The following is a 23,728-nucleotide window of genomic DNA, read 5'->3' as shown; positions in this document are numbered from 1 at the left end:
GGCGCCTGTAGTCCCAGCTACTCGGGAGGCTGAGGCAGGAGAATGGCGTAAACCCAGGAGGCGGAGCTTGCAGTGAGCTGAGATCCGGCCACAGCACTCCAGCCTGGGTGACAGAGCCAGACTCCGTCTCAAAAAAAAAAAAAAAGTTACTTCATCTCATGGTGCCTCTATTTCCCAATCTGTAAAGCAGGGCTGACGGCATTGGTTTGCTGCAAGGACTGAAGAAATTAACCCGGGTAAAGTGCTTCCAGGGGTTCCTGGGACATTACGCACTCAATCTGCATCAGCCATCATCTCTCCAGCCTGGCCGCCTCCTCCTGATCACTCCCCCACACAGGGTCCTGCTTCCTTGAACAGCCAATCTGCTGTAACATGTTTGCTTCTGCTGCTTCTTCTGCTGCCTGGCAGAGGCCCTAGCCCCAGATCTCCTATTTGTCATTTAGGTCCCAGCTTCAAACACACCACCTCCAAGAAGCCTTCCTCACTGTGAAATACAGAGTAGCTCCCTCTCCATGACTCCCCTGCTACAGCTTTTCTCACTAGCTGACCCATCTCTTGCTGACTTTTATTTAATTCTCTTCCTTTCATTTCATTTTGGTCGGTTTCCCATGAGAGCAGTGGTCAGTCTGGGTCTCAGCTGCATTCCCAGAACCCAGAATGGCCCTGAGCAGCTCTCCCAGGCCACGTAAGTTGGTTCCCCAAAAGGCCAACTCCCAGCTTCACACAAATCACTGGGCTGGCAACAGCTTCCCAGGGCTGTGGGAAGCCGCCCTCAACCCCGATCACAAGGAGAGCCTCTGACCTGAGGCAGTGGTTGCTCCCGGCCTTGTGGCCTGGCTAGCTGGTGTCCTGGCATTTAGGGCACCATGGGCTGGAGGAACGGTTGTCAGACTTGGCAGCATCCTGGAACTGGCTGCCTGCAGTCCTGGACTAGTCAGAGGAGGAGACTGGCAGCAGTTCAAAGAAGTCAGGAGACATTTGGACTTGAATGTGGGGAAAGGGGTTTGGGCGCCCAGGTCCTGGAGTGAGTGGGGTGGGAGCCGTGACTCAGACCAAGTGCTGTGCAAGGTTCTGTGGCATCAGCTCCTGCAAGGGTGCAGGGCTGGATCAATACCAACCTGTCAAGGTGAGCTGTGTCAGGCCCTGGGACTTTGCTGCCTCTGTCTACAATGTCACAGACGCCTCGTCTAGTCCGTAGCTTGCTCTAGGGCTGGCCCAGCCACCTGGCCCTGTGCCCTAGGGCATCAGAGAAAGCCTGCATGGTGGACAGGGCACAGGGGAGATGAGGTCCTACCACTCCTGGGGATGGAGGCAGTGAGAGGAGGAGGAGGAACTGGGAATCTCCATGTTATCTCAGCTGAGCAGTTTCCCTACACCTCAGTTTCCCCACCTGTTAGGTGGTGGCTGATCTGGGCCCTCCTGGGCACACCCGGCCCCACCCTTCACTCCTTGTCCTTATCTCATGAAGTTGATGGCAGTGCCCAGCTCCAGCATGCAGGGCCTTTGGTGCTCGCCCACGCCTGGGCCTGTAAGCCCCAGCACTGCACTTACCACCTGGCCCCTGCAGTACCGTCCACCCCACAGCTCCTGCCTTGCCCATCTCTGCTGGAACCCACTTAAAAAATTATTTTTGATATTAAACAAACCTATTTTAAAATGTTAATATCAGGACCAGGCATGGTGGCTCACACCTGTAATCCCAGCACTTTGGAAGGCCAAGGCAGGCCAATCACCTGAGGTCAGGAGTTCAAGACCAGCCTGGCCAACATGGCGAAATCCCGTCTCTACTAAAAATACAAAAATTAGCTAGGCGTGGTGGCACATGCCTGTATTCCCAGCTACTTGGGAGGCTAAGGCAGAAGAATAGCTTGGATCCAGGTGGCAGAGGTTGCAGTGAGCTGAGATTGTGCCACTGCCCTCCAGCCTGGGTGACAGAGCAAGACTCTGTCCCCCTGACCTCGCCAAAAAAAAAAAAATTAGCCAGGCATGGTGGTGCGAGCCTGTAACCCCACCTGCACTGGAGGCTGAGACAAGAGAATGACTTGAATCCGGGAGGCGGAGGTTGGTTGCAGTGAGCCAAGATCACGCCACTGCACTCCAGCCTGGGTGACAGAGTGAGACTCCATCTCAAAAAAAAATTAAATTAAATTAAATTAAAATTAAAATAAATAACTAAATAAAATGCTAATATCAGGAAATCTTGGCAAAGAGTAGTCATGTACTCTGTACTATTCTCACAACTTTTCTGAAAATGGGAGATTATATCAAAATGAAAAACACCCGGGCAGGTGCTCTACCTGGGAAGAAAATGGCATGAGTAGAAGGACTCTCAAGAAAGAAAAGGTGGAGTCCAGGAGTCCAGGAGGCAGAGGAGAGGCTTGGAGAGGACGAACTAGAGCCACCTGCCTGGTGAGAGGCAGGGTCTCGCTCCCTTGCCCAGGCTGGAGTCCCAGGAGTGGCCCTTCCGTGCCAGGCTGTGGCCCCTCATCCTTGTGCTTCTGCTGTCCGGGGAACAGGCCACGATGCACATGGCCCTTAGTGCCTCCTGGAGGCCACCATGCAAACACCAGCCGTCAGTCCCTATCACCAAACCATGGATGCCCGGTCACCCTTTCCCGCTTGGTGGTACCAAGCACCCGCCTTCCCAGACCTGCCCTCAGAAAACCCTGGGTTAGCGGAGGTTGGGTAGTGCCCTGGGCCTCAGTCAGGAGCCAGCGCTGCCCCATGTCCCTCCCCCAACAGGGGCCATTTCAACCTCCACACCCTCCCCTCACTCTCCAGGGTTGCAGTGCAAACACGTGGGTGCCCATTGTCCAACAGGGCAGAGCAGCAGGCCCTGAGGCCCCTGGCTGATTTTGTGTACCAGTCAAACCGGCTATTAGCACCTGTTTCCCAGATTGGAGGAGTGAGCTTTTTTGGGGCTGGGACTGAATCCACTTACCTAAAATTCCCCAGACTTTAGCCAGGCTCCACATTGCGCCAGGAATTTTAAAAGATTAAGTGGTAATTAGCATGTACCAGGGACCCTGCTCAGTGTTTTATAGACATCGGTCATCCTTTTCAATCCTGAAGAGAACCGATGAGGGCCGTCCTGCCACGTCTCCACTTGCAGAGGGGAAACTGAGGCGTGTGACACCCAGAGGTCTGTGACCCATCAGTGAGCGTGGCCAGGCCCCAAACATGACGTGCTCGGACCGCTGTTCTACTGAGTGGAGTAATGGAGGGCTGAGGCAGGTGCTCTACCTGGGGAGAAAACGTTGGAGCAGAGCGACACACGGAAAGGAAAAGGTGGAGTCCAGGAGGCAGGGGAGGGGCTTTGAGGGGACAAGCTAGAACCATGTGACTTGTGGGGAGGGGTTTTTTGTTGTTGTTGTTGTTTCCAAGATGGGGGTCTCGCTTTGTTGCCCAGGTGGGAGTGCAGGATTGCAATCACGGCTCACTGCAGCCTCGAACTCCTGGGACCAGGCAATCCTCCCGCCTCAGCCTTTCAAGCAGCTGGGACCACAGGTGTGCACCTGGTTAATTTTTACTTTTGTAGAGACGGGGTCTCGCTTTATTGCCCAGACTGGTCTGGAACTCCTATTCTTGAGAATTTTCCCTACATTCATAAGGAATATTGGTTTTTAAGTTTCTTTTTATCTAATGTCTTTGTCTGGTTTTGGTAGTGGGGTAACACTGGCCTCATATGATGTGTTGGGAAATGTTCCTTCTTCCTCTATTTTTCATAAGAGTTTGTGAAGGATTCATTGACTTTTCTTTCTTTTCTTTTCTGGGGGGCGGTACAGTCTCGCTCTGTCACCCAGGCTTAAGAGTAGTGGTGAGATCTCAGCTCACTGCGACCTCTGCTTCCTGGTTCAAGTGATTCTCCTGCCTCAGCCTCCCGAGTAGCTGGGATTACAGGTGTGCAACACTATGCCTGGCTAATTTTTGTATTTTTAGTAGAGGTGAGGTTTTGCCATGTTGGCCGGCTGGTCTTGAACTCCTGACCTCAGGTGATCCACCCACCTCGGCCTCCCAAAGGGAGGGGAGTATAGATGTGAGCCACCATGTCCAGCCCAAGGCTTATTTTTTAAGCTTTAAAAAATTGTTATGACATTCACCTGGTCAAGTACATTGATTGTGAATGAAATCACTTTCACATGGGGAAGATGTTTTGCGGGTGAACAACCATGTAATCAGATCAACCTACAAGCATTTCCAGCATCCAGGAAGCCCCCAGGCCCCTCCCAGTCACCTCTCCCTGTAGCAGGGAGTTTGGGAGACCGAGAATGTCAGTGCAGGGCCCAGGATGGACCCACCTGCTGCCCCCTATTGCCTTGAAGGACCTGCAAGGGGCCTCCAGTGCTCTGTGGAGGCAAACCCCACTTCCTTTTGGAGACACTTCTGTGCAAGGCTGGCTTCAGAGTGGCCCAGTATGTTTGGTTATGTTTGCTTTGGATTTAGGGAGGTGTAATAGAATTAGCATTATTTCCTCGAATGAGAAGCCCAGAGGCCTGGACAGTATGACAAAGGACCAGGTGGACCAGGTGCATCTTCCTTGACACCAGCTCGCCCACAACTGTCCTGTGGATGGCCAGGTCAGGCAGACACAGAGAGGGTAGGAGACTTGCCCAGGGTCACACAGCCAGTAAGCCTGAACTCCTGACATCTTCCCTTGCAGGCTCCTGCCCTTCCTGCTACCTCCCAAGCCACCCCAGAAGTGAGCCCACCTTGGTCCGGCTGGTGGTTCCGGGGCAGCTGCCCTGAGAAGATGCTGCTGCTGGGGAAGGCCATGCTTCCAGATACTTTCTGCTAGACTTGCCACCAGCCCCATCATTCTGGTGATGCCACCAGCCAGGATCGTTTTCCCATTTGACGTTGACCAGTCATCCACCCTGAGCTCTGTGCTGCCTGCTGTCTCTGGGGGACCTCAGACACCACGCCAAAATGCAAGACCCAATTCCTGAAGTACCAAGTACACAGAAACCCAGCCTGGCTCCAGGCCTTATGCATCCTCCCGCAGCCCGTCACCACCTGCCCTCACTGCCATGCCTGCTCCCTCCTGCTGGCTGGCTTCTCATGCCTCCCTACTCCTCCCTGCCTGGTGCCTTTGCTCAGACTCTTCCCTCTGTGCCCATCCCCCTTTCTCCCCGTGGTGAACCCTTGACCAACCTCCAAGGCCCTGCTCAAACGCTACTTTTTCTCCAAAACCTCCGGAACACGTCCCCGCTGAACTCCCAGCCCCTGAACTCCTCCCTCCCTGAACTCACACTGGTGGTCCACTGCTCCAGGGAGCCTCAGCCTGCCTCCGGCACAGTCACATCTGTGGGTGAAGTGTTCCCGGCTGTGCCTGCTGTGACCTGGTTCCCTCCTGGAGCAGAGGCAGCCATGGTTTCTAATTGCCCCCTGCAGCTGGGGCTGGGTCCTGCCCACAGTGGAGATAGCCTGGAGTACCTGCCCCCAGGTGGGTGAGTCTGTGCAGGCCCACGATCTCTGAGGCAAGGATGCTGCCCCTGTTGTGGGATCAGTAAAGCCCGGTACCACCCACCTCTGTGGGAAGGGAGGCTGGGCTGGCCTGTCCCAGGGGTGCCTTCTGCACCCAGTGCCTACGGGCAAGCTGTCCTTCACTCCCGGGTCAAGGAAGGGGTGGGTGTGAAGCTAAGAGAAGCAGATCTCCCACCTCTTCCTCCGAAAATGACCCACCCAGGCCGTGGGCTGAGCATTCAGTCCACAAACATTGTGCTACACTTCTTCCAGGCATAGATGGAGGACCTGGCCCTCAAGGAGCTCACATGAGAAAGCATTGATATATGCCATGTGATTGAAACAGTAACACAGGGACGGGCGCAGTGGCTCGTGCCGGTAATCCCAGCACTTTGGGAGGCAGAGGTGGGCAGATCACCTGAGGCCAGGAGTTCAAGACCAGCCTGAGCAACATGGTGAAACCCTGTCTCTACCAAAAATACAAAAATTAACCAGGCGTGGTGGTGCGTGCCTGTAGTCCCAGCTACTTGGGAGGCTGAGGCAGGATAATTGCTTGAACCTGGGAGGTGGTGGTTGCAGTGAGCCGAGATTGTGCCACTGCACTCCAGGCTGGGTGACAGAGTGAGACTCTGTCTCAAAATTAAATAAATAAATAACATAGTGGTTGCCATTGATTGTGTGCCACTTGATTACAACAATCACAGTAGTAGCCATTGTTTGTGTGTTTATCCAGTGCCGGGCGCTATTCCAAACACGTTACTTGCATTAGCTCTAATCCTTACTGGTCTTATGGAGTAAGTAGTGTTATTATCCCCACTTGATAGATGAGAAAACTGAGGCAAAGATCAGTTAAATTATCCAGGGTCACCAGCCAAGACATGCTGGAGCCAGAATTGTATCCCAGACAGCCCTAATCACTACAAACGCAAGTGCTTGGGGCTCCACGGTTTTTAAAACACTTTCCAGTTGATTGGTCAGGGGAGTGGGGAGGAGGTGGGATGTTCGAGCAGAGGCTGTAGTGGTAGGTGAGGCTTGGAGAGTGGGTGAGCCAGGGGAAGGCGCAGTGATGCTGGCTGGAGCGTGGGGACGGTTGCCACAGGTGAGGGAACATTCCAGGTGGGAGGTTCCATGGCAAGGCTGAAGGTATGTAGTCATGGGGCAGACACATGGGGAAGACGCGTTGGGGCCTGCGGGAAGGCTTAGGAGCAGCCTCATCCAGGGAGAGAGGTGGAGAGAAGACTTGAGTGACAGCGCGGGGTCAGGACGAGGACGTGCCCAATCTCGGTGGCTTCCCTTTTCCTGGGTCCTAGGTTGCCCCCGTGCCCAGATCTGCCTGCAGCGTATTCAGTGGGAACTGAGTGGGCACCTGCCTGCATGGGACCAGTCACCTGGCAGGGCACAGAGGTAGACACTCTCTATCACACTTGTGCCCTCCAGGGCTTTCCCAGGGCTCTATGCTGCCCCTGGTCTGGAATCCCCCTCCTCCACGGCCTCCATGCTAATCCCATGGGTCCCCTATAGAATCCTGGGCACGCCCGGCACATTCCCACCTCTATGCCTTGGCTTTCAAACACCCTCCTCCAATCTCTGCCTCCTCAATTCCTCCCTTCAAGGCCCTGCCCAAACTCTTCCTCCAGGCCACTTCCCCTGACCTGCCTCCAGTGAGCCCCCTCCTCAGAATTCCTGCAGCTTGGGTGCCCTTTCAGGGATGAGTGCAGTGAGTGAAGGTCTGGGGTCCCACTTAAGGGGGCATAATATACGGAAAGGGCTGGCTCCAGGGCCAGCCTGGGCTTCCCCCAGAGACTGGCAGGTCCCTGAATGGCAGCTCAGGGTCACAGCCCACAAAGCTCCAGCTGAATGTTTCTCCCTCCAAGGGAGGGACCCACTTGTCCCTCAGACTCCATTTGTCAAGAATAAGTCCACTCTGGCTGTCTCTCGGGCAAAGCCTCTGAGCCGGCGGTCCCAGCCTTTCGATCAACATTCCACAGGAAATTTTTCTCCTTGGCTAATGGAGGTGGGTCTTGGGTGTGCTCCAATTCCAGTGCCTGTGTCCCATGGAGATGAATCAGCAGGCAGGCACCCCTCCACCTCCAAAGACCCACAGCTTGCCTGCTTCCTCTTGTGTTAATCTGGACAATTTACTCCTTTCACAAACCCTATGGTGCACCAGGCTCTGTACTGGGCAGCGGATATGCAGAGGAGAGTCTGCGTTCTAGGTCAATAGAATGCTTTGTGCACACAGGGGTAAATTTTTTTTTTCTAGTACTTGTGACAGATCAATTGCTTACCATTTCTCAAGTGTTCCTGAATTCACAGCAGCTCTTAGTCAGTCAGGAGTTTCTCAGTCAATGGATGTCAACATGACAACTGTCAAATGGCACCCCTGGGGCATTCTCAAAACGGTTGGTATGGGCTGACGTAGTTCAATTTCCCTGACTTACAGGTGGGGGAACCAGAACCCAGACCAAGGTGGTGACTTGCCCCAGGCCTCCTGGCAGAGTCCAGGATCCACATACTCTGGAGTCTGGGATCCAGTGTGGAGATTAAATCCTGGTGCGTTAGAAACCAGGTGCAGCCACCAGGATACAGAGAGGAGCTACAGGTCAATAGGGAGCAGGTTTGCCTGCTACCAAGGTCTAGGCTATGCCAACCACCTCTTCTTTCTCCTCCTCTTCCTCTCCTTCCTCTTTCTTCTCTGAAGGCCTGGGCCATGTGACTTGTTGACCTCCTTATTTGTTTAAACCACAGCCTCTCCCCAGAAACAAAGATTTCCAGATAACTGTCCTCCTCCGTTACTCCCCACCACACTGGTGGTCCTCCTCGCTGATGGCCAAGGCGACCTGGCCTGCTGGGCTCTTAAAGATCCCGGCCCCAGGCCAGGCGCAGTGACTCATGCCTGTAATCCCAGCACTTTGGGAGGCTGAGGCAGGTGGATCACCTGAGGTCAGGAGTTCAAGACCAGCCTGGCCAACATGGTGAAATCCCGTCTCTACTGAAAATACAAAATTAGCCGGACATGGTGGTGTGCGCCTGTGGTCCCAGCTACTCAGGAGGCTGAGGCAGGAGAATCGCTTGAACCCGGGAGGCAGAGGTTGCAGTGAACTGAGATCACGCCATTGTACTCCAGCCTGGGCAACAGAGCAAGACTCCATCTCAAAAATAAAAAATAAAGAGATCTGGGTCCCAGCTTCAGTAGGGTCCCTCTTCTCTCCCCTCCTGCTCTGGTTTTTCCTCTGACATCTTGTATCACCATCTATGGATCCTGTTTCAGCATCTCCTTCTTTTCCTATCTGTCAATGTGGGTCCGTCAGTTTTTCCCAGGGGTCGGTCCTGCCCTTTCTTTTCCTTTTTCTCTTTCATTTGGATATAATTTCACAGTTGCCGAGAAATTGCAAGAATGGTGCAAAACAAACAACAAACAAACAAACAAATACTCATAATCCCTTTGCCCACATTCTCCAATCATTAACATTTTGCCATATTTGCTTTCTCCCTGTAGATGTACACATATAGATAGATATAGATACAAATATATTTTTTTCTTAATTATTTGTGACGAGTTTGCAGATATCATGCCTCTTCGCTCCTCAATGGATCAGTGTATTTCCTAAGAGTGAGGGCTTTTTCTTACATAATCACAGTACTTTTTTTTTTTTTTTTTTTTTTTTTTTGAGACAGAGTCTCACTGCATGGCTCAGGCTGGTCTTGAACTCCTGGCCTCAAGTGATCTGCCTGCCTTGGACTCCCAAAGTGCTGGGATTACAGGTGTGAGCCACCATGTCTGGCCGGATGCAGCACTGTAATTTAATTCACAGCTCATATTTCAATTTTGCCAGTTGTCCCAATAGTGTGATTTATGGCTTGTTCCCTGCACCACCCGTGCCATCCCCAGCCAGGGTTGAATATAGCACGTGTATTCCATTACGTTTTGCGGTGTTTCTTCAGTCTCCTTTAATCTGCCTTTGTCTTTCATGATCTTAACTTTTTATTTTTTGGGAGAGTACAGACAGGCAGGTTACGGGGTAGAATGTCCCCTAATTTACATTTATATTCCCTCGTAATTGTATTTGGTTATGCATTTTTGTCAAGAATACTACAGAGGTCGTGTTTATTAATTCCATATTGCTGCGGTAACAAATTACCACAAATTTAGTGGCTTAGAACAACACACATTTGTTATCTTACAGTTTGGGAGGTCAGAAGCCCAAAATGGGTTTCACTGGGCTAAAATCAGCAAGTGTCAGCAGAACTGTGTTCCTTCCGGAGGCTCGGGGGAGAACCCATTTCCTTGCCTTTTAGAGACATTTCGTGTTCCTTGGTATGTGGCCCCTTCTCCGTCTCCAAAGACAGCACAGTAACATCTCTAATCTTTCTCCAAGTCCCAGACCCTCTGACGGTCTGTGGAAGGCCCCACTGTGTTTCCCTCACCCATTCCCCTCGCAGGGGGTCGTCTATGACCACCATCCTGGCAATATCACCATCAGCCGTCTCTTCTGGGTCACCCTTGTGGATCCATTGGAGGATTTCTTGTGGGTACTTAATTTCATCGGCTGCCCCGCTTGATTTCCAGAACAACTGTCCAGGTGACAGGGTTGTGGGTGAGTTCTCTCAGAGGCTCTTCCTGGCTGCAGGAGTGCCTTGGCCTCTCCAGGGTTCAGAATCCACCCCCTGCCACAGGCCAGTACACTGGTCCCTACTCACACACTTGGGGGACTGGGTGGCTGCTGCCAGCCAGGATCCCACTGTCTCTGCTGGAGGGCCCACCCTAGGGCTGGACAGTTGCTGGTGACTCTGTGTTTGAGGTTTGGAGGTGCAGGGTTCCATGAGAGCAGAAAGGCCTCTGTAGGTCCTCACATCCAAGACTCCTCACATCCAAGACTCCTCACATTGGGCTGAAAAAGTGCTGCCCGGAGAGAGCGAGGATGCTGGGAAAACCCACATGGATGGAAGCTGGGGCTGGCCCCAAGACCTCCCTTTCCCCCAAGTCCCTCCCTGGAACCAGCACAGCTGCAGACTTAAGCCTGGTTTGACCTCAGAGACCAGATGTCCTGGGTCCGACTCTGCCACTTCCTGGCTGTCACCATCCTGGGCTGCGCCTCAGTTGCCTCATTTGCGTAATGAGGACTGGAATAACATCTGCCCAGACTACCAGAGATAGGCAAGATTTAGTCCCACTCCCCTGCCCTGTCACTCAGAAATCTATGACCCGATGCGGATCCGGGGCGGGCGCCTGGGGGCAGCGCCAGCGTAGACACACGCGCGAGCACTTCTGGGGCACACCTGGCGCACACCTGGAGTGGGGGCTGATCGCGACCCGGGGACTTCATTGGCTGGGTCTCACGTGACGCAACCCGGGGGCGGCGCAGGGAGCACCAGCCCCAGCCCGGCTCCCTCCAGAGCCCACATTTGGGCCCAGCCCCGTCTAGGGCTGCATCCCGGCCCCATCCGCGGTCACGGAGTGACCGTTCCTCGTCCGGATCATCCCGCCCGGTCCACCCGCCATGGGCTTCTCAGAGGAGGAGGACAGCTGGAACCTGTCCTTCGCCGGCGCCGGCTACCTGGGTCTCTACCACGTGGGTGCCACCGAGTGCCTGCGCCAGCGCGCCCCGCGCCTCCTCCAGGGCGCCCGCCGCATCTACGGTTCCTCGTCTGGGGCGCTCAACGCAGTCAGCATCCTCTGCGGCAAGTCGGTCGGTGAGTCCCGGACTGCGGGGGCGAAAAGGGGCGGGGACACCGTAACGGAAGCTAATTGAGCCCAGAGACGCTGGCGCCTGGCGCTGTGCTCTGCGCCCTCTACCCCTGGCACGGCCCCATTTAATCCCATGAGAACCCCGAGGGCTGGGGACTAGGTGACCCCCATTTGCAGAGGAGGGATCGTGGCTCTGAGCCAGAAACTCTGTTTCCCAGGTCGGCTGGGCCAAAAAGTGAAAAGGTGAACGGATCATTTGAATCCGGGGCCGAGACCAGAAATTCCGAGCTGGAGTGGGGAGGACCCCTCTCCCATTGCACCTAGGAGGGGGTGTGGGGGTGTGGAGGGGCTCGCAGGATCCCTGGGCGCTGAGGTCTCCCTTTCCCTGCACCCCCTGCAGACTTCTGCTGCTCCCACCTCCTGGGCATGGTTAGGCAGGTGGAGCGGCTGAGCCTAGGCATCCTGCACCCAGCCTACGCGCCCATCGAGCACATCAAGCGGCAGCTGCAGGACGCTCTGCCCCCCGACGCCCACGTCCTGGCCTCCCAGCGTCTGGGCATCTCGCTGACCCGCTGGCCCGACGGCCGCAACTTCCTGGTCACTGACTTCGCCACCCGTGATGAGCTCATCCAGGTGGGTTGGGCGGGACCCAAGGCCTGGCTGGTGGGCGGCAGGCAGGCGGGCTCCATCTGGTCCAGAGTGACATCCGGGTACTTCCCCGGCAGACGTTTCTGCAGGGGCGGAAAGGAGGGAGGGCGGGCGGACCTGTTTGTAGCTGAGGAAACTGAGGCCCAGAGAGGGTCGGCAGGGTGGGTCTGGAGACTTCCCAGGTTGCTGCACACAGAAGGGTCTGGCTGGGGCCAGTCACTGTTCTAGGCACTGTGACTGTAACAGGGAGCAAAACAGACAGAAACTCTTGCCTCCCTGGGGCTTCTATGCTCATTGGTGGGGGGAGGGGGGGCAGGTGGTATCAATAATGAACTCATCTCCAAGTAAGGAGGTCAGGAACAATCCAGTATCAAAATGAAATAGGATGTCTAAAAAAGAGGCTTCACATAGACCCTGACACTATTGACATTTGCCAAAAGTGTGCACGCTCAAGTGCAGGCACACAGTGTGACAACCAAAAATGTCTCTGACATTGTTAGGTGTCCTGTGGGGGAGAATATCACTCCTAGTTGAGAACCACCAACCTAGAGCTTGCAAACTTTTGAATATAGGACTTTGTCTCATGGAACCCTTGGAAGCATCCCAACTCTGTCTGGGAGGTGCAGAACCCATCCTGGCTCTGACCAGATGGCGATGCAGGTGACAGTTTTATTCCCACAGATTGATAACAGTGACGGCAGCTAATGTGTACTGAGCACCTACTATGTGCCAGGCCCCATCCCAACTGCTACACAGGCAAGGATTCTGGGTCACTCTTTGGGGTCCCCGTTTGGCTTCCTCAGGAGCCCGCACCTGACCTCCTTCCCTGCACACCCACAGAAAGAGGAGGTGGGTGTCAAGACAGAGGTGCTCCAATCCCTGCTTCCCTTGGAGAGCTTGGCTGGGAGGTGATGCCTCAGCTCCCTCATCTGGACATGGGACTGATGACACCTCCTTTGCAGGCTGTTGGGATTAGAAACCGTGCACAGGGGAGGTTCTGAATGCAAGGAGCATGTACAGTTGTGTTCCCGCTGACTCTTCTCTTCCTAGGCCTTGGTCTGCACCTTATACTTTCCTTTCTACTGTGGGCTGATCCCTCCCGAGTTCAGAGGGGAGGTGAGTGCACTTTGGAACCCTGTTCTGTGCTCTGGGCAGCCTAGGGTGCACACTGTGGAGAGGTGCTTGGGTGGAGGAAACCAGCGCTCCTTGAGCACTTACTGTGTGCCAGGCCCTCCCCCTGCTCCTAGGGGGCATTCAGCCTCCTGGGCTGGAGTGGCCCTGTGACTCAGGGACAGCTGGAGGGTCACCGGCTGCAGCCAGTGTGGGAGGCCCTCTGAGAGGGCAGGACCACCCACCTGCTTCCCACAAATTGCAGCGCTACATCGACGGGGCTCTGAGCAACAACTTACCCTTTGCGGACTGCCCCTCCACCATCACAGTGTCCCCCTTCCATGGGACAGTGGACATCTGCCCCCAGAGCACCTCCCCCAACCTGCATGAGCTGAACGCCTTCAACGCCAGCTTCCAAATCTCCACCAAGAACTTTTTCCTGGGGTTCATAAGCCTCATACCCCCCAGCCTCGAGGTAGGTCTGGCCCCGTGATGGTGTTAGAGGCTTGGCCACGGTCAAGGGTCCCGTGAGTCAGACTTTGTGTGCTCCTAACTCACACTGCCCCCTGAGCCTCAAGGCAGTTACAACATATGTCCCCAGTCTCAAAGCCAAACACCTGAATCCTAATGGGGTTCAGTCCTGTCCTTACTGTTCTTGCCGCACTGAGCCAGTGATGAGTGAGGACTGGCCCCAGGTCAATGGGACACACTCACGCCAACTCTGCTGAGCTGGCCTTTGAGCAGGGCCTTTGCCTGTGCTCCTCTGGGCCAGGGTCTGTAGGCATGTACTGTTATTTCCATTTCTCAGGGGAGGATACTATGGCTGAGAGAGGTTAAGCAACTTGTTCAAAGTCACACGGCCTGGAAGCAGTAAAACCAGGATTCAGACCTTTAGTTGGCTCAGGCCCACGCTCTTGACCACTGTCCTTGACTGTGGCCAAATTGACCAACCACTGTGGAGGCAAGGCACAAATGCAAAGAAAAAAACAAAGGAAGGGTTTTTTACCCCTTGGTATTCCTGGAAAATAGATAATTTGACAATTATTGAAATACACTCCTCCTGGCTGGGTGCGGTGGCTCAACGCCTATAATCCCAGCACTTTGGGAGGCCGAGGCTGGCAGATCACTTAAGGTCAAGAGTTTGAGACCAGCCTGGCCAACATGGTGAAACTCCATCTCTACTAAAAATACAAAAATTAGCTGGGCGTGGTGGCGCATGCTTGTAATTCCAGCTACTCAGGAAGCTGAAGCAGGACAATTGCTTGAACCTGGGAGGTGGAGGTTGCAGTGAGCCGAGATCGTGCCATTACACTACAGCCTGGGTGACAGAGTGAGACTCCATCTCAAAAAGAAACAAAAAAAGAAAGAAAGAAACAAACACACACACACACACACACACACACACACACACTCACACTCCTCTGCCCCAACCACATCCTGGCTCTTCCCTGTCCCTTCTACCTCTCAGGTTTGTGTAGTGCTTTCTAAGTCACGAGATAAGGTCATGTTCATTTACTCTGGTACTCCCCACACCCCTGGGTGGGCAGTAAACCCCAGCCGCATTTTCTAGATAAGGAAGCTGAGGCACTCAGAGAGTTGGCACTGTCATGCTGAAGTCTCATAGCAAGGGTGTGAGGGGGACAGCACCCTTTGCCACCAGTGGGGCTTTAATCAGACAGGCAGGTGGGGCTCCTGGTTCCTCAGCCTACCTCAGTCTTGCCTTGGGGGTGAACATCAAAGGAGCAAAGGGAACCCCCATCCACTGCCCTACAAGGGGCCAAAGTCCCAGCCTTCCCAGGCCTTGTTATCCCATTTTCCAGAGGCAGAAACTGAGGCAAGAGAGGGGAAAGGCTGGGGCAAGGGCAGCCCGGGTGTCTCAGAGGGGAGATGCAACGGGCCTGCAGGGACAGAACTAGCCAAGCAGATGTACCTGCAGGCCTCTGGCCCCTCCTGCCCAGTGCTAAGGTCCACAGGGGTCCCTGAGCCCAGTTGAATGGTCACTTGGGGAGAATAGGCTGGGCTGGGACTATCTCCAGTTAAAGATAAGTCTCTGGCCTGTGACATCTGCTCAAGGGGCAGGTCCAGGCCTTGCCCATCCCACCCTTGCTTTGTGTGTTGGCAGGTAGTGGCTGACAACTGCAGACAAGGCTACCTGGATGCCCTGAGGTTCCTGGAGAGACGTGGTAGGTGGCAGTCCCACAGTGGCTGGGGATCGTGTCCCACATGGTGCCAGGTGGATCCTGCCTCTTGGGCCTTTGAGCTGCTAGGGACCTGGACTCACTCACTGTTGTCCTCAGCATCTGCTCTGTGCTGGACCTGAGCTGAGTACTGGGGACTCAGAGAAGAGTCACATACAAGTTCCACTGTTGAACAGCCCGCAGCCTGGTGCAGGGGGACAGACCCAGAGAGAGACAACCCAGGGAGATGGGTGCAGGGATGGCGGGATGCTCAAGGTTGTGGGAGTCCAGAGGAGGCATTGGACTCAGCCTGGGGCTTGAGGGTAGGTAAGGAGGGCTTCCTGGAGGCAGTGACAGATAAGCTGGGTTTTGACTAGTTCATTATGAAGACACCGGCAAAGATGAAGATTCCAGCAAAAGAAGAGGGCATTCTAGGCAGAGGGAAAAACAAGAGAGAAGGGACAGAGGCAGGCACCTTGAGGGCACATAACTCAATATGGCAGGAGGTGTGTGTGCGTGTGTGTGTTCATGGGGCTGTGGGTGTGCCAGAGAGGTCTGGGCTGGAGAGTCTGAACATCATCCACAGAACAGTGCTCTTCAACCTAGTGGAGTAGACATTCAGATGCAGGCCGCCTGGCTCCCGAACTCATGTGCTCAAGTCCTACATTGCAACCAAAAACACACAATCAGGAGGCATTTGCTGAGCGCTTTGTATGTGCCCAGATGTGAGCTTAAGCTTTATGTATTTATCTTGTTTAATTCTCAGAGCAACGATATAAGGCAGGTCTTACTTTTCCTTTTTTACAGAGAGGAAAACTGAGGCAAAGGGCATTGGGTCACATAGCTTGCAGGTGGTGGAACCAGAATTGGAACTCTGGATTGTGTCTTTGGGGTCTGGGCTCTGATGAGCCACTTGAAAGTGGGCAGGGAGTGGGCAGAGCAGGGCCAGGGGAAGGCAGAAGGGAGTCATCAGGAATAAGCCATGCATCCATCCCCCAGCACAGTGGATCCCCAGAACTGGGTTTGGGCACTGAGGGATGTGGGCAGCATGGGGCGCCTTGGGGAGGCTCAGATGCCTGACTTATCCTCTCCCTTCCCTGATCCAGGACTCACCAAGGAGCCGGTGCTATGGACACTGGTGTCTAAGGAACCCCCAGTCCTGGCTGATGGAAACTGGGATGCTGGCTGTGACCAATGCCAGAAGAGGGGCCTGTCTCTCAACTGGAAAGTGCCCCACGTGCAAGTCAAGGACATACCCAACTTTGAGCAGCTCTCGCCAGAGCTGGAGGCTGGTAGGGACTCTTCCTGCATTTGCTCACCTACCAGGGCCCTGCACGCAGGGGACCGGGTTCAGGGACCCTGCCTTGAAGGCACTCGTGGTCTGGAAGAGGACAGGACTCATTTACTGAGCACCTACTAAATGCCAAGTGTGGTACTATGGGCTTTTTACATGTGGCATCATTCATTCCTCCCCACAACCCTGGGCCTAAGCATTATTTGTACCCACTTCACTGATGAGGAAACCAAACCTCAGAGAAAGGAAGGGACTCACCAAGGGCTCAGAGCCTGCAGCTAGGGGATTTGAACCCAAGCCTGTGCCTGCAAGAGCCAGGTCTTTGCCCACTGCCCCGGAAAGGGCAGGAGTGTTGACAGACATAGGAGAGGCACACACAGAGGGTTCTGGATTCCCCAGATGAAAATGAACTCATTTCATCCTTCCAACAACCATCTGAGGATAGTACAGAATTGTTCTCATTGTAAAGATGAGGAAACCATAGCACAGAGAAGTTAAGCGACTTGCCCAAGGTCACACAGTAGCAAATGGCAGAACCAGGGGTTCTACTCGGAACCACTTAGTCTGCTTTCCTGCTCTGTGACTAAATGTCACAACTGCAACAGCAGGAAAGTACAGGGTCCCACAGGCACATGCAATGATGGTGGGGGATGAGTTTGAGCAGCATCTGAGTGAAACTGGAAAGGAGATGTTGGCTAGGCCAAGAGGCAAAAGAGCATCGGGGAGAGGGCCTGGCACATGCAAAGGTCCTGGGGTTGGTGAGGGAGAGCCAGGAGGTCCCTGTGGCTGCAACATGAGGGGCAGGCAGCAGAGGTGAGCTTGGGAGGCTGGCAGGGTGGGCAGGTGGCCTTGAAAGCTGTGGGAGAAGGGAGTGAGGTGGACGGGAGGGGGTGGTGGACCCAAAGAAGCTGAAGGGGTGGGAGGCTGGGAGGAGAGTGATGGTGGTCGAGGCCAGACCAGGGAGAGTGGAGTGGGCAAGGGGACGAGGAGGGGGCCCCTTTTCATGCCGGGAGGCCGCACGAGGATATGCAGAAAAGGCCATGGACCTGTGCCCAGCCCCTGAGGTCCAAGCTTGGGATTCTGGAACCCAGTAGTGTCCCTGCAGCCACACGGGGGCACCAGAGAGCTGCCTTGGGTGGAGCACCAACTCCTGGGTGCTGTGCCCTCGCCAGCTCGGGAGGGAATTGTGAACCTCATCTCTAATCCTCACCTGCCTGCCCAGGGAGGAGCATCCTGCCGGGATCCCCAGTTTACAGAGAAGGAAGCTAGGACTTGTCCTAGGACACTCGGCAGGTGGATGTGGAGCAGAGTGTCTGGCCTGTGCTACCTGTGAATCTTCAAATGCCCCGTCTCCAGAGGGCAGTGGCCAGAGTGGACGTGGTGGCCTGAGCTGTGGCCTGGGCTATGTCTGGAAGCTGGGGTTTGGGCTCTGGCTCCGTTCCAGCCCAGATGCTGGTCCCTTCCACTCTGGTCATGTCAGTGAATAGAGGACCCAAGAAATGGTTGCTGCGGTCACAGTTGTGGCTGTGGGTATTAATAACACTGTCGTGTTACTGTTATTGAGAGAGTGTGGTGAGAGCATCTGTCCCAGCCTGGCAGGCCACAGACTTTCCAGAGGGGCAGAAGAGGTAGAAAGAGCTCAGGAGCCTGAGAGTCTTCAAGTCCATCCTGGCCCTGCCACTTCCTGTTGATGGTCCTTAGGCAAGTCACTTCTCCACTCTGAACCTCAGTCTCTTCATCTATGAGAGGGCATACACCACTTGTCTCATGGACAATGAAGAGTGCATAGCTACCTGCTGGCCCGTGGTGGGGGGTGGCTCAGTATTGTTTCTTCATCTGCAGAAGGTGGAGGGAGCGCAGCCTCTTACTTGTGAGATGGGGGCACTCAGGTTGCCGGTCCACAGACTCCAGGTGGGCAGGGCCATGCTGGGGCCTCTCTTGCAGCACTGAAGAAAGCATGTACGAGGGACCCCAGCCCGTGGGCCCGCTTCTGGCGCTCGGGGCCTGGACAGGTGCTGACGTACGTGCTGCTACCCTGCACGCTGCCCTTTGAGTATGTCTACTTCCGCAGCAGAAGGTAAGGCTCAGCCAGGGGGCCTGGGGAGGGCCTGGCCTGTGGCGGAGACTGGTGCCCATGGCAGGAGGGGCAGCTGGCACACTGGGTGGGCAGGGCTGGGTTGGGTGGGGGGAGCCCGGCTGCTGTCTCCACACTGTGCGGTGTTGGCTGCATGACTCACAGCCTCTGTGATCTCCTCTGCAAAACGAGACTGGTGGGGAAGGGGCATGGTGGGTACGATTGGAAGCTGGAGTCCTCCTGGTCTTCCCCCTGGACCCTACACTGTCTCTGTGACTTTTGACCATTGCTCCACCCATCAGAATCTCAGGTTGGCTATGTGGCTGGGGCTGGGTCTCTTCAGTTTCCGGCTGGTTGTGTGGCTGGGCCCGAGTCTCTTGACCTCTCTGGGCTACAGGTTTCTCTTCTCTTCTCATTTTTCTTTTCTTTCTTTCTTTCTTTCTTTCTTTCTTTCTTTCTTTTTTTTTTTTTTTTTGACGGAATCTTACTCTATTGCCCAGGCTGGAGTGCAGTGGCATGATCTTGGCTCACTACAACCTCTGCCTCCTGGGTTCAAGCAGTTCTCCTGCCTCAGCCTCCTAAGTAGCTGGGACCACAGGCGCACACTGCCATGCTCGGCTAATTTTTTTGTATTTTAGTAGAGACAGGATTTCACCTTGTTGCGCAGGCTGGTCACAAACTCCTGAGCTCAGGCAATCTGCCCGCCTCAGTCTTCCAGAGTTCTGGGACGACAGGCGTGAGCCCACCACTACAGGTTCCTTTTCTGTAAAACAAGCCCCTTCCAAGTCAGGCCGACTGTGGTTAGGCCCTCAGTAACATTCTAACTTGCTGGTTAATGTGTCCCTCTGTGTCAGTTGTTCATTCATTCCACCAGCAGTTGCTGAGGATCTCTCAGGGTCCAAGGCCTGGCTGTGGACCATGGAAGCAGCCCTGACCCAGACCCAGCTCCTGCCCTGGTGGAGCTCACCACCTACAGATTATCACACACTCACCTGTAACTACAGCTCCACCTAGAGGTTCCCTGGGAGAGGCCTCCACTAGCTTCCAGCTACACAGCTCAATCTAGGGACTCTCTGGCCAGGGAAGGCTGCCCAGAGGAGATGACTCAGGCTATACTCTGAAGGATGAATCAGCGTCCACCAGGCAAAGAGGACAAGGAGAATGTTCTAGGCAGATGGAACAGCATGTGCAAAGGCCCAGAGGCAGGAGGTAGAAAGGCCTGTTCGAGGAGCAGGAAGGAAGGCCAGTAAAGCTGGAGCCTCAGCTTTACTGCTGTTGAAGACGAGGCAGAGGAGGCTGGTGGGGCAGTGCACAGAGCTCTGGAGACAGCTTAGCTAGTCTTTGTCCAGAGAGTGGTGGAAAGGTTGGGAAGGGTTTGAGCAGGGAGGTGGCATGGGGAGATGTGTATTGTTTAAAATTCTCTCTTCTCCGGAAGAAGGTCTGTGACGGTGAGCCACAGGTCTCTGTCCTGCTCAATGTTGAGTTAGTGAATGGGTCAGTCCTGCTGTTTAAACTGCCAGTGGCCCAAAGCCAGGAGAGAGCTTTCTACCGACAGATTCTCCTCACGCTGAGCTGTTTACAGAAACCACAAGTTGAAATCCAAAAGTATAAATGTAAAGTCCAACCTTTTCAGTTAAAAACAAATTCATTGTGTGAGCCCCAAAGGGGAGCCTGCCCAGACCACAGGGAAGTTCACTCTTTGTATTTTTCACAATACATATGTTCAACAACGTAGGTTGCATTAATAGAGGCAGGTGGTCCAGAACAAGGGAGGTGACAGTCCAGCTTATGTCTTGCCATCACACCACACTCTCTGGACTGCAAGCCTAGTTTGAACTCTGGTGTAGGGGCCCCTCCAAGGGTGCTGTGATGCAGGTTGAGGCCCTGCAGTGGCCAGTGTCTGAGGTGCCTGGCCAGAGCTTTCTCAGGCCTGGCCCTATAGGATTGTGGCCCTGCAGACAGACTCATGCTCTCTCTCCTCTGTGCTGGGATCAGACGCAGTTCCGAGGACCCTGAATCTGGGGCTGGCTCCACCATGGAGGCAGTGGGGAACCACGGGGACATCTTGAGCAAAAGGGGGCTCTGTCAGCTGTGTTTTCGGAGGGCCAGCAGCTTCTGAGAGGAGAGTGGACACAGGGGCGTGGGGTGGGGAGGCCAGGGGCTGGCCTGGAGAGAAGAGAGACAAATGGATGGAGATAAGGAGGACATTAGGAACTACGGGTGAGGTGACTGTCCTAATTTGACAGGTGAAGAAACGGAGGCCCAGACAGGTTCCCTGACCTGTGCAGGTCACCCAGCTGATGGGCAGGGAAGCTGGGCTGTACCCTCAAGCCAGCCTGACCCCAAAGGCCCACTGTCTCCCTCCCTGCGCTTCCCACTTGTTTCCCCGGGAGTCAAGGACCCTAAGGCCTGGCCACCTCTGCCAAGTTCAGAGTCCATTTCGGATCATTCCAACCCTGCAGGTGCCCCTGTGGCTCTGACTTGCTCTGCAACAGTGGTCGACACTGCTGACACTTCTTCCCCCAACCTGGGCAGCCCTCAGGTGCAGGGGCCCCTGGCTCTGGTCTGTGGGGAGGGTGGGCTCGGTGGGGCCACACCCCAGGCTTACCTGGGCAAAGCTGACCTGCCCCTTCCTCCAGGTTGGTGGCGTGGCTGCCCGATGTGCCAGCGGACTTGTGGTGGATGCAGGGCCTGCTGAGGAGCATGGCCCTCGAGGTTTTCTCCAGGACCAAGGCCCAGCTCCTTGGGCCCATCAGGTGAGGTGGGCAGAAGGCAGGGGCGGAGAGGGGGTGGCTGTGCTGGGGGGAACGCACCAGCTGCTTCCCTGGATCCCTGGACCCTGGGCAGGCTGTCCATGCCATCTGCCTGCCCACCTGCTTACCCGCATCCCTCTGGCCTACTCATGCAGCCATTGGCACATGTGTTGGTCACTGCTATGCACCCGACCTGTGCTAGACACTCTATGACAGTCACCTTGGTCAGTCCACATGACCTGCCGGGTGCAGTCACTGGGCCGCCCATGGGACAGTTGCCTCTTGTGGCTTCACCAGCTTCCTGCCAGTCCTCCTGCCATTGTTCCAGACATCCCCATGTGACCTCGGACGAGGCTGGCCCTGTGTGTGGTCTGGCCTGTTCCCTCTCCTCTGACTGGCCCTCCAGACTTGGGGGGTCCCCTGTGGCCCTCCCCCATGCACTCGACAGCTATCTGTTTAGCAGGGACATCAGTGCAGTCCTCTGGGGAGTGGCCATCCCAAGACCTCCCTGACACTTCCAGCTCAGCCACATTGAGGGCCACAGGTCCTCCCTCAGAGCAGGATCTGGGGGAAGAGTGACCTGGGCTCACTATGGCTGCGCCTGCACCCACATGGTTTCACCTACCCTTCCCAAGCCCCAGGCACTTACCCGTGGCTTCTGCTCCCTCCACAGCCCTCCGGCCACTGGCGTGCTGGAAACAAGCCCCCTCCAACCCCAGATAGCTCCTTATATGGAGGAGCTCAGGCCCACCCAGCAGGCCTGAGGGGACTGAGCTGGGCCAGCTCAGTGATTGGTGTCCCTTGATTCCTGCTCTGGCCTTTGTCCTGTGTGCCCACATCTGCCCCAGTGGGAGGAGGCCCTGCCAATCTCCGTGAAGACCCTGCAGCTTGGAGCCAGTTCCCTGGGGCGCAGCCTGTCAGCATGTCCCTGGTCACTGTGTACCCAGGTCACCTGCCCTACCTCTTGCCCCGTCTCATCAGAGAGAGAAAGCAGGACAGCCGCAGAGACATGTCTTATTTCCAGAATTTCCACGGGGGGCTAGGAGGACAGCATTGCTGGGAAGATGGGCTCCTGTTCTGCCATGGAGCTGCCCACGGAGCACCTCACAGAAGACGGAGAAAGTGCCTGATGCCCACGTCAGAGACCAGAGGAGCCAATCGAGATGATGGGATGGGGGTGCTCCCCCCACAGACTCTTTCTCAGTCCTGTAGTGGCCCTTGGGGGTGACCCCCGGGATATACCCCACTCAGGAAACCTTGACTTCTGACTTCCTATCAGGTCCAGAGGGTGGAAGGCCCTGGCAGGAAGCGGGAGGAGGAGGAGAGGGGGGTCCGGGTCATTTCAGGATCCTAGCTGTGTGTGCTTCTATTGGGCCCAGTGACCCCTGCTGCCCCTACAGCCTCATTCCTGCAGGTTTGTGACGTAGCTGTGCCTCTACCTCGGGCAGAGAGGATGCCAGGGACACCCGGCCTCTGGCCTCTCCACGAGTCACTGCTCTCCCCATTGGCAGAGCAGTACCCATGCTGTGCCTCTGGCCAGGCCCTAAGGAAATGCTCAGCATCAGTGGAGATGGAGAGGTTGGAGACATGGAGGCATGAGTGAGAACAGGAAGCAAAGGAATACACGTGGGAACTAAAGAGAAAATGACCAGCCTGGGCAGCATAGTGAGACCTTGTCTCTAAAAAAAATAATACAAACTTAGCTGGGCATGGTGGTGCATGCCTGTAGTCCTGCCTACTTGGGAGGCTGAGGTTGGAGGATCATTTGAGCCCAGGAGGTCAAGGCTGCAGTGAACCATGATCACGCCACTGCACCCCAGCCCAGGCAACAAAGGGAGCCCCTGTCTCTAAATAAATAAATAAATAAATAAATAAATAAATAAATAAATAGACAATGAGCCACTCATTCATTCTTTCATTCATTTATTCAGCTTATGCTTAGTGAGTTATAGGCCCTGGGGACACAGCCTTGAAGAAACCTTACGTTCTGGTGGGAGTGCGGGAGCAGACGCTGAACAGCAAACGGGAAAATGTAAATACGAGATTTTTCCAGGAGCGGTGGGGCCATGAAGAAAACAAAATTGGGTGAGAGTGGGGCAGGGTGGGGGTGAAAGCAACATTGGCCCAGGTGGCCCAGGAAGGCCTTCCTGAAGAGGTGACAGCTGAGCTGAGGCTGAGGATGAGAGGCCGGGTTTTGCAGGTGGAGGCAACAGCAGGTGCAAAGGCTCTGGGGTGAGACTGAAGGAGAGAAGGGCCCGCAGTGAGTGGGTGTGGAGGGAGTGGGGCAGGCAGGGGCTGGGTCAGGAGGGCACTGTCGGGGCGTGGCGAGGGGGTATGGATTTGGGGAGCAAATGTGAGAGAAGGGAGCGAGTGGAGGAAAGGAGGGCCCAGGGCTGCAGTGGGATTGGAAAAGGAGGAGGAAGGGGCAGACGGTGAGCATGCAGGAGGCTGTCCCCTTCCCTGCAGGAACCCCTGGGTCTGAGCAGGCCTCTGCCCCTCTGGTCGTCTCCTGAGTGGGGG

At 55.1% G+C, this 23,728-nt stretch overlaps 1 protein-coding gene across 3 annotated transcripts; it reads left to right on the top strand.

The window, feature by feature from the left end:
• The first annotated feature begins 10,831 nt into the window (after nt 1-10,831).
• Nucleotides 10,832-23,075, top strand: PNPLA5 (patatin like domain 5, triacylglycerol lipase). Of its 3 annotated transcripts, none has more exons than XM_017850001.1 (9): nt 10,832-11,157; nt 11,553-11,785; nt 12,851-12,916; nt 13,176-13,385; nt 15,033-15,093; nt 16,194-16,379; nt 18,326-18,458; nt 21,095-21,211; nt 21,882-23,075. In XM_017850001.1, the coding sequence occupies exons 1-9, from the start codon at nt 10,965-10,967 to the stop codon at nt 21,970-21,972; spliced, it is 1,290 nt and encodes a 429-aa protein (XP_017705490.1). In that variant the 5' UTR covers nt 10,832-10,964; the 3' UTR covers nt 21,973-23,075. The 3 variants fall into 3 exon arrangements, with proteins under 3 accessions (XP_017705490.1, XP_017705489.1, XP_017705492.1); XM_017850000.1 differs by having other exon boundaries at nt 10,965-11,157; nt 22,156-22,901; XM_017850003.1 differs by having other exon boundaries at nt 10,965-11,157; nt 22,233-22,321.
• The last annotated feature ends 653 nt before the right edge of the window (nt 23,076-23,728 follow it).

Source organism: Rhinopithecus bieti, unplaced genomic scaffold (assembly GCF_001698545.2).
Source record: "Rhinopithecus bieti isolate Rb0 unplaced genomic scaffold, ASM169854v2 scaffold_33210, whole genome shotgun sequence".
NCBI classification, from domain to species: domain Eukaryota; kingdom Metazoa; phylum Chordata; class Mammalia; order Primates; family Cercopithecidae; genus Rhinopithecus; species Rhinopithecus bieti.
Note: the sequence above shows the minus strand (reverse complement) of the source record. Positions and strands in the feature narration are given on the sequence as shown.

Excerpts from the sequence above, each read along its gene's own strand:
- PNPLA5 (XM_017850000.1), top strand. The coding sequence starts at position 10,965 with ATGGGCTTCTCAGAGGAGGAGGACAGCTGGAACCTGTCCTTCGCCGGC. Across the intron at positions 11,158-11,552 it reads CCTCTGCGGCAAGTCGGTCG|ACTTCTGCTGCTCCCACCTC; the intron begins GTGAGTCCCGGA and ends CACCCCCTGCAG. Across the intron at positions 13,386-15,032 it reads TCATACCCCCCAGCCTCGAG|GTAGTGGCTGACAACTGCAG; the intron begins GTAGGTCTGGCC and ends GTGTGTTGGCAG.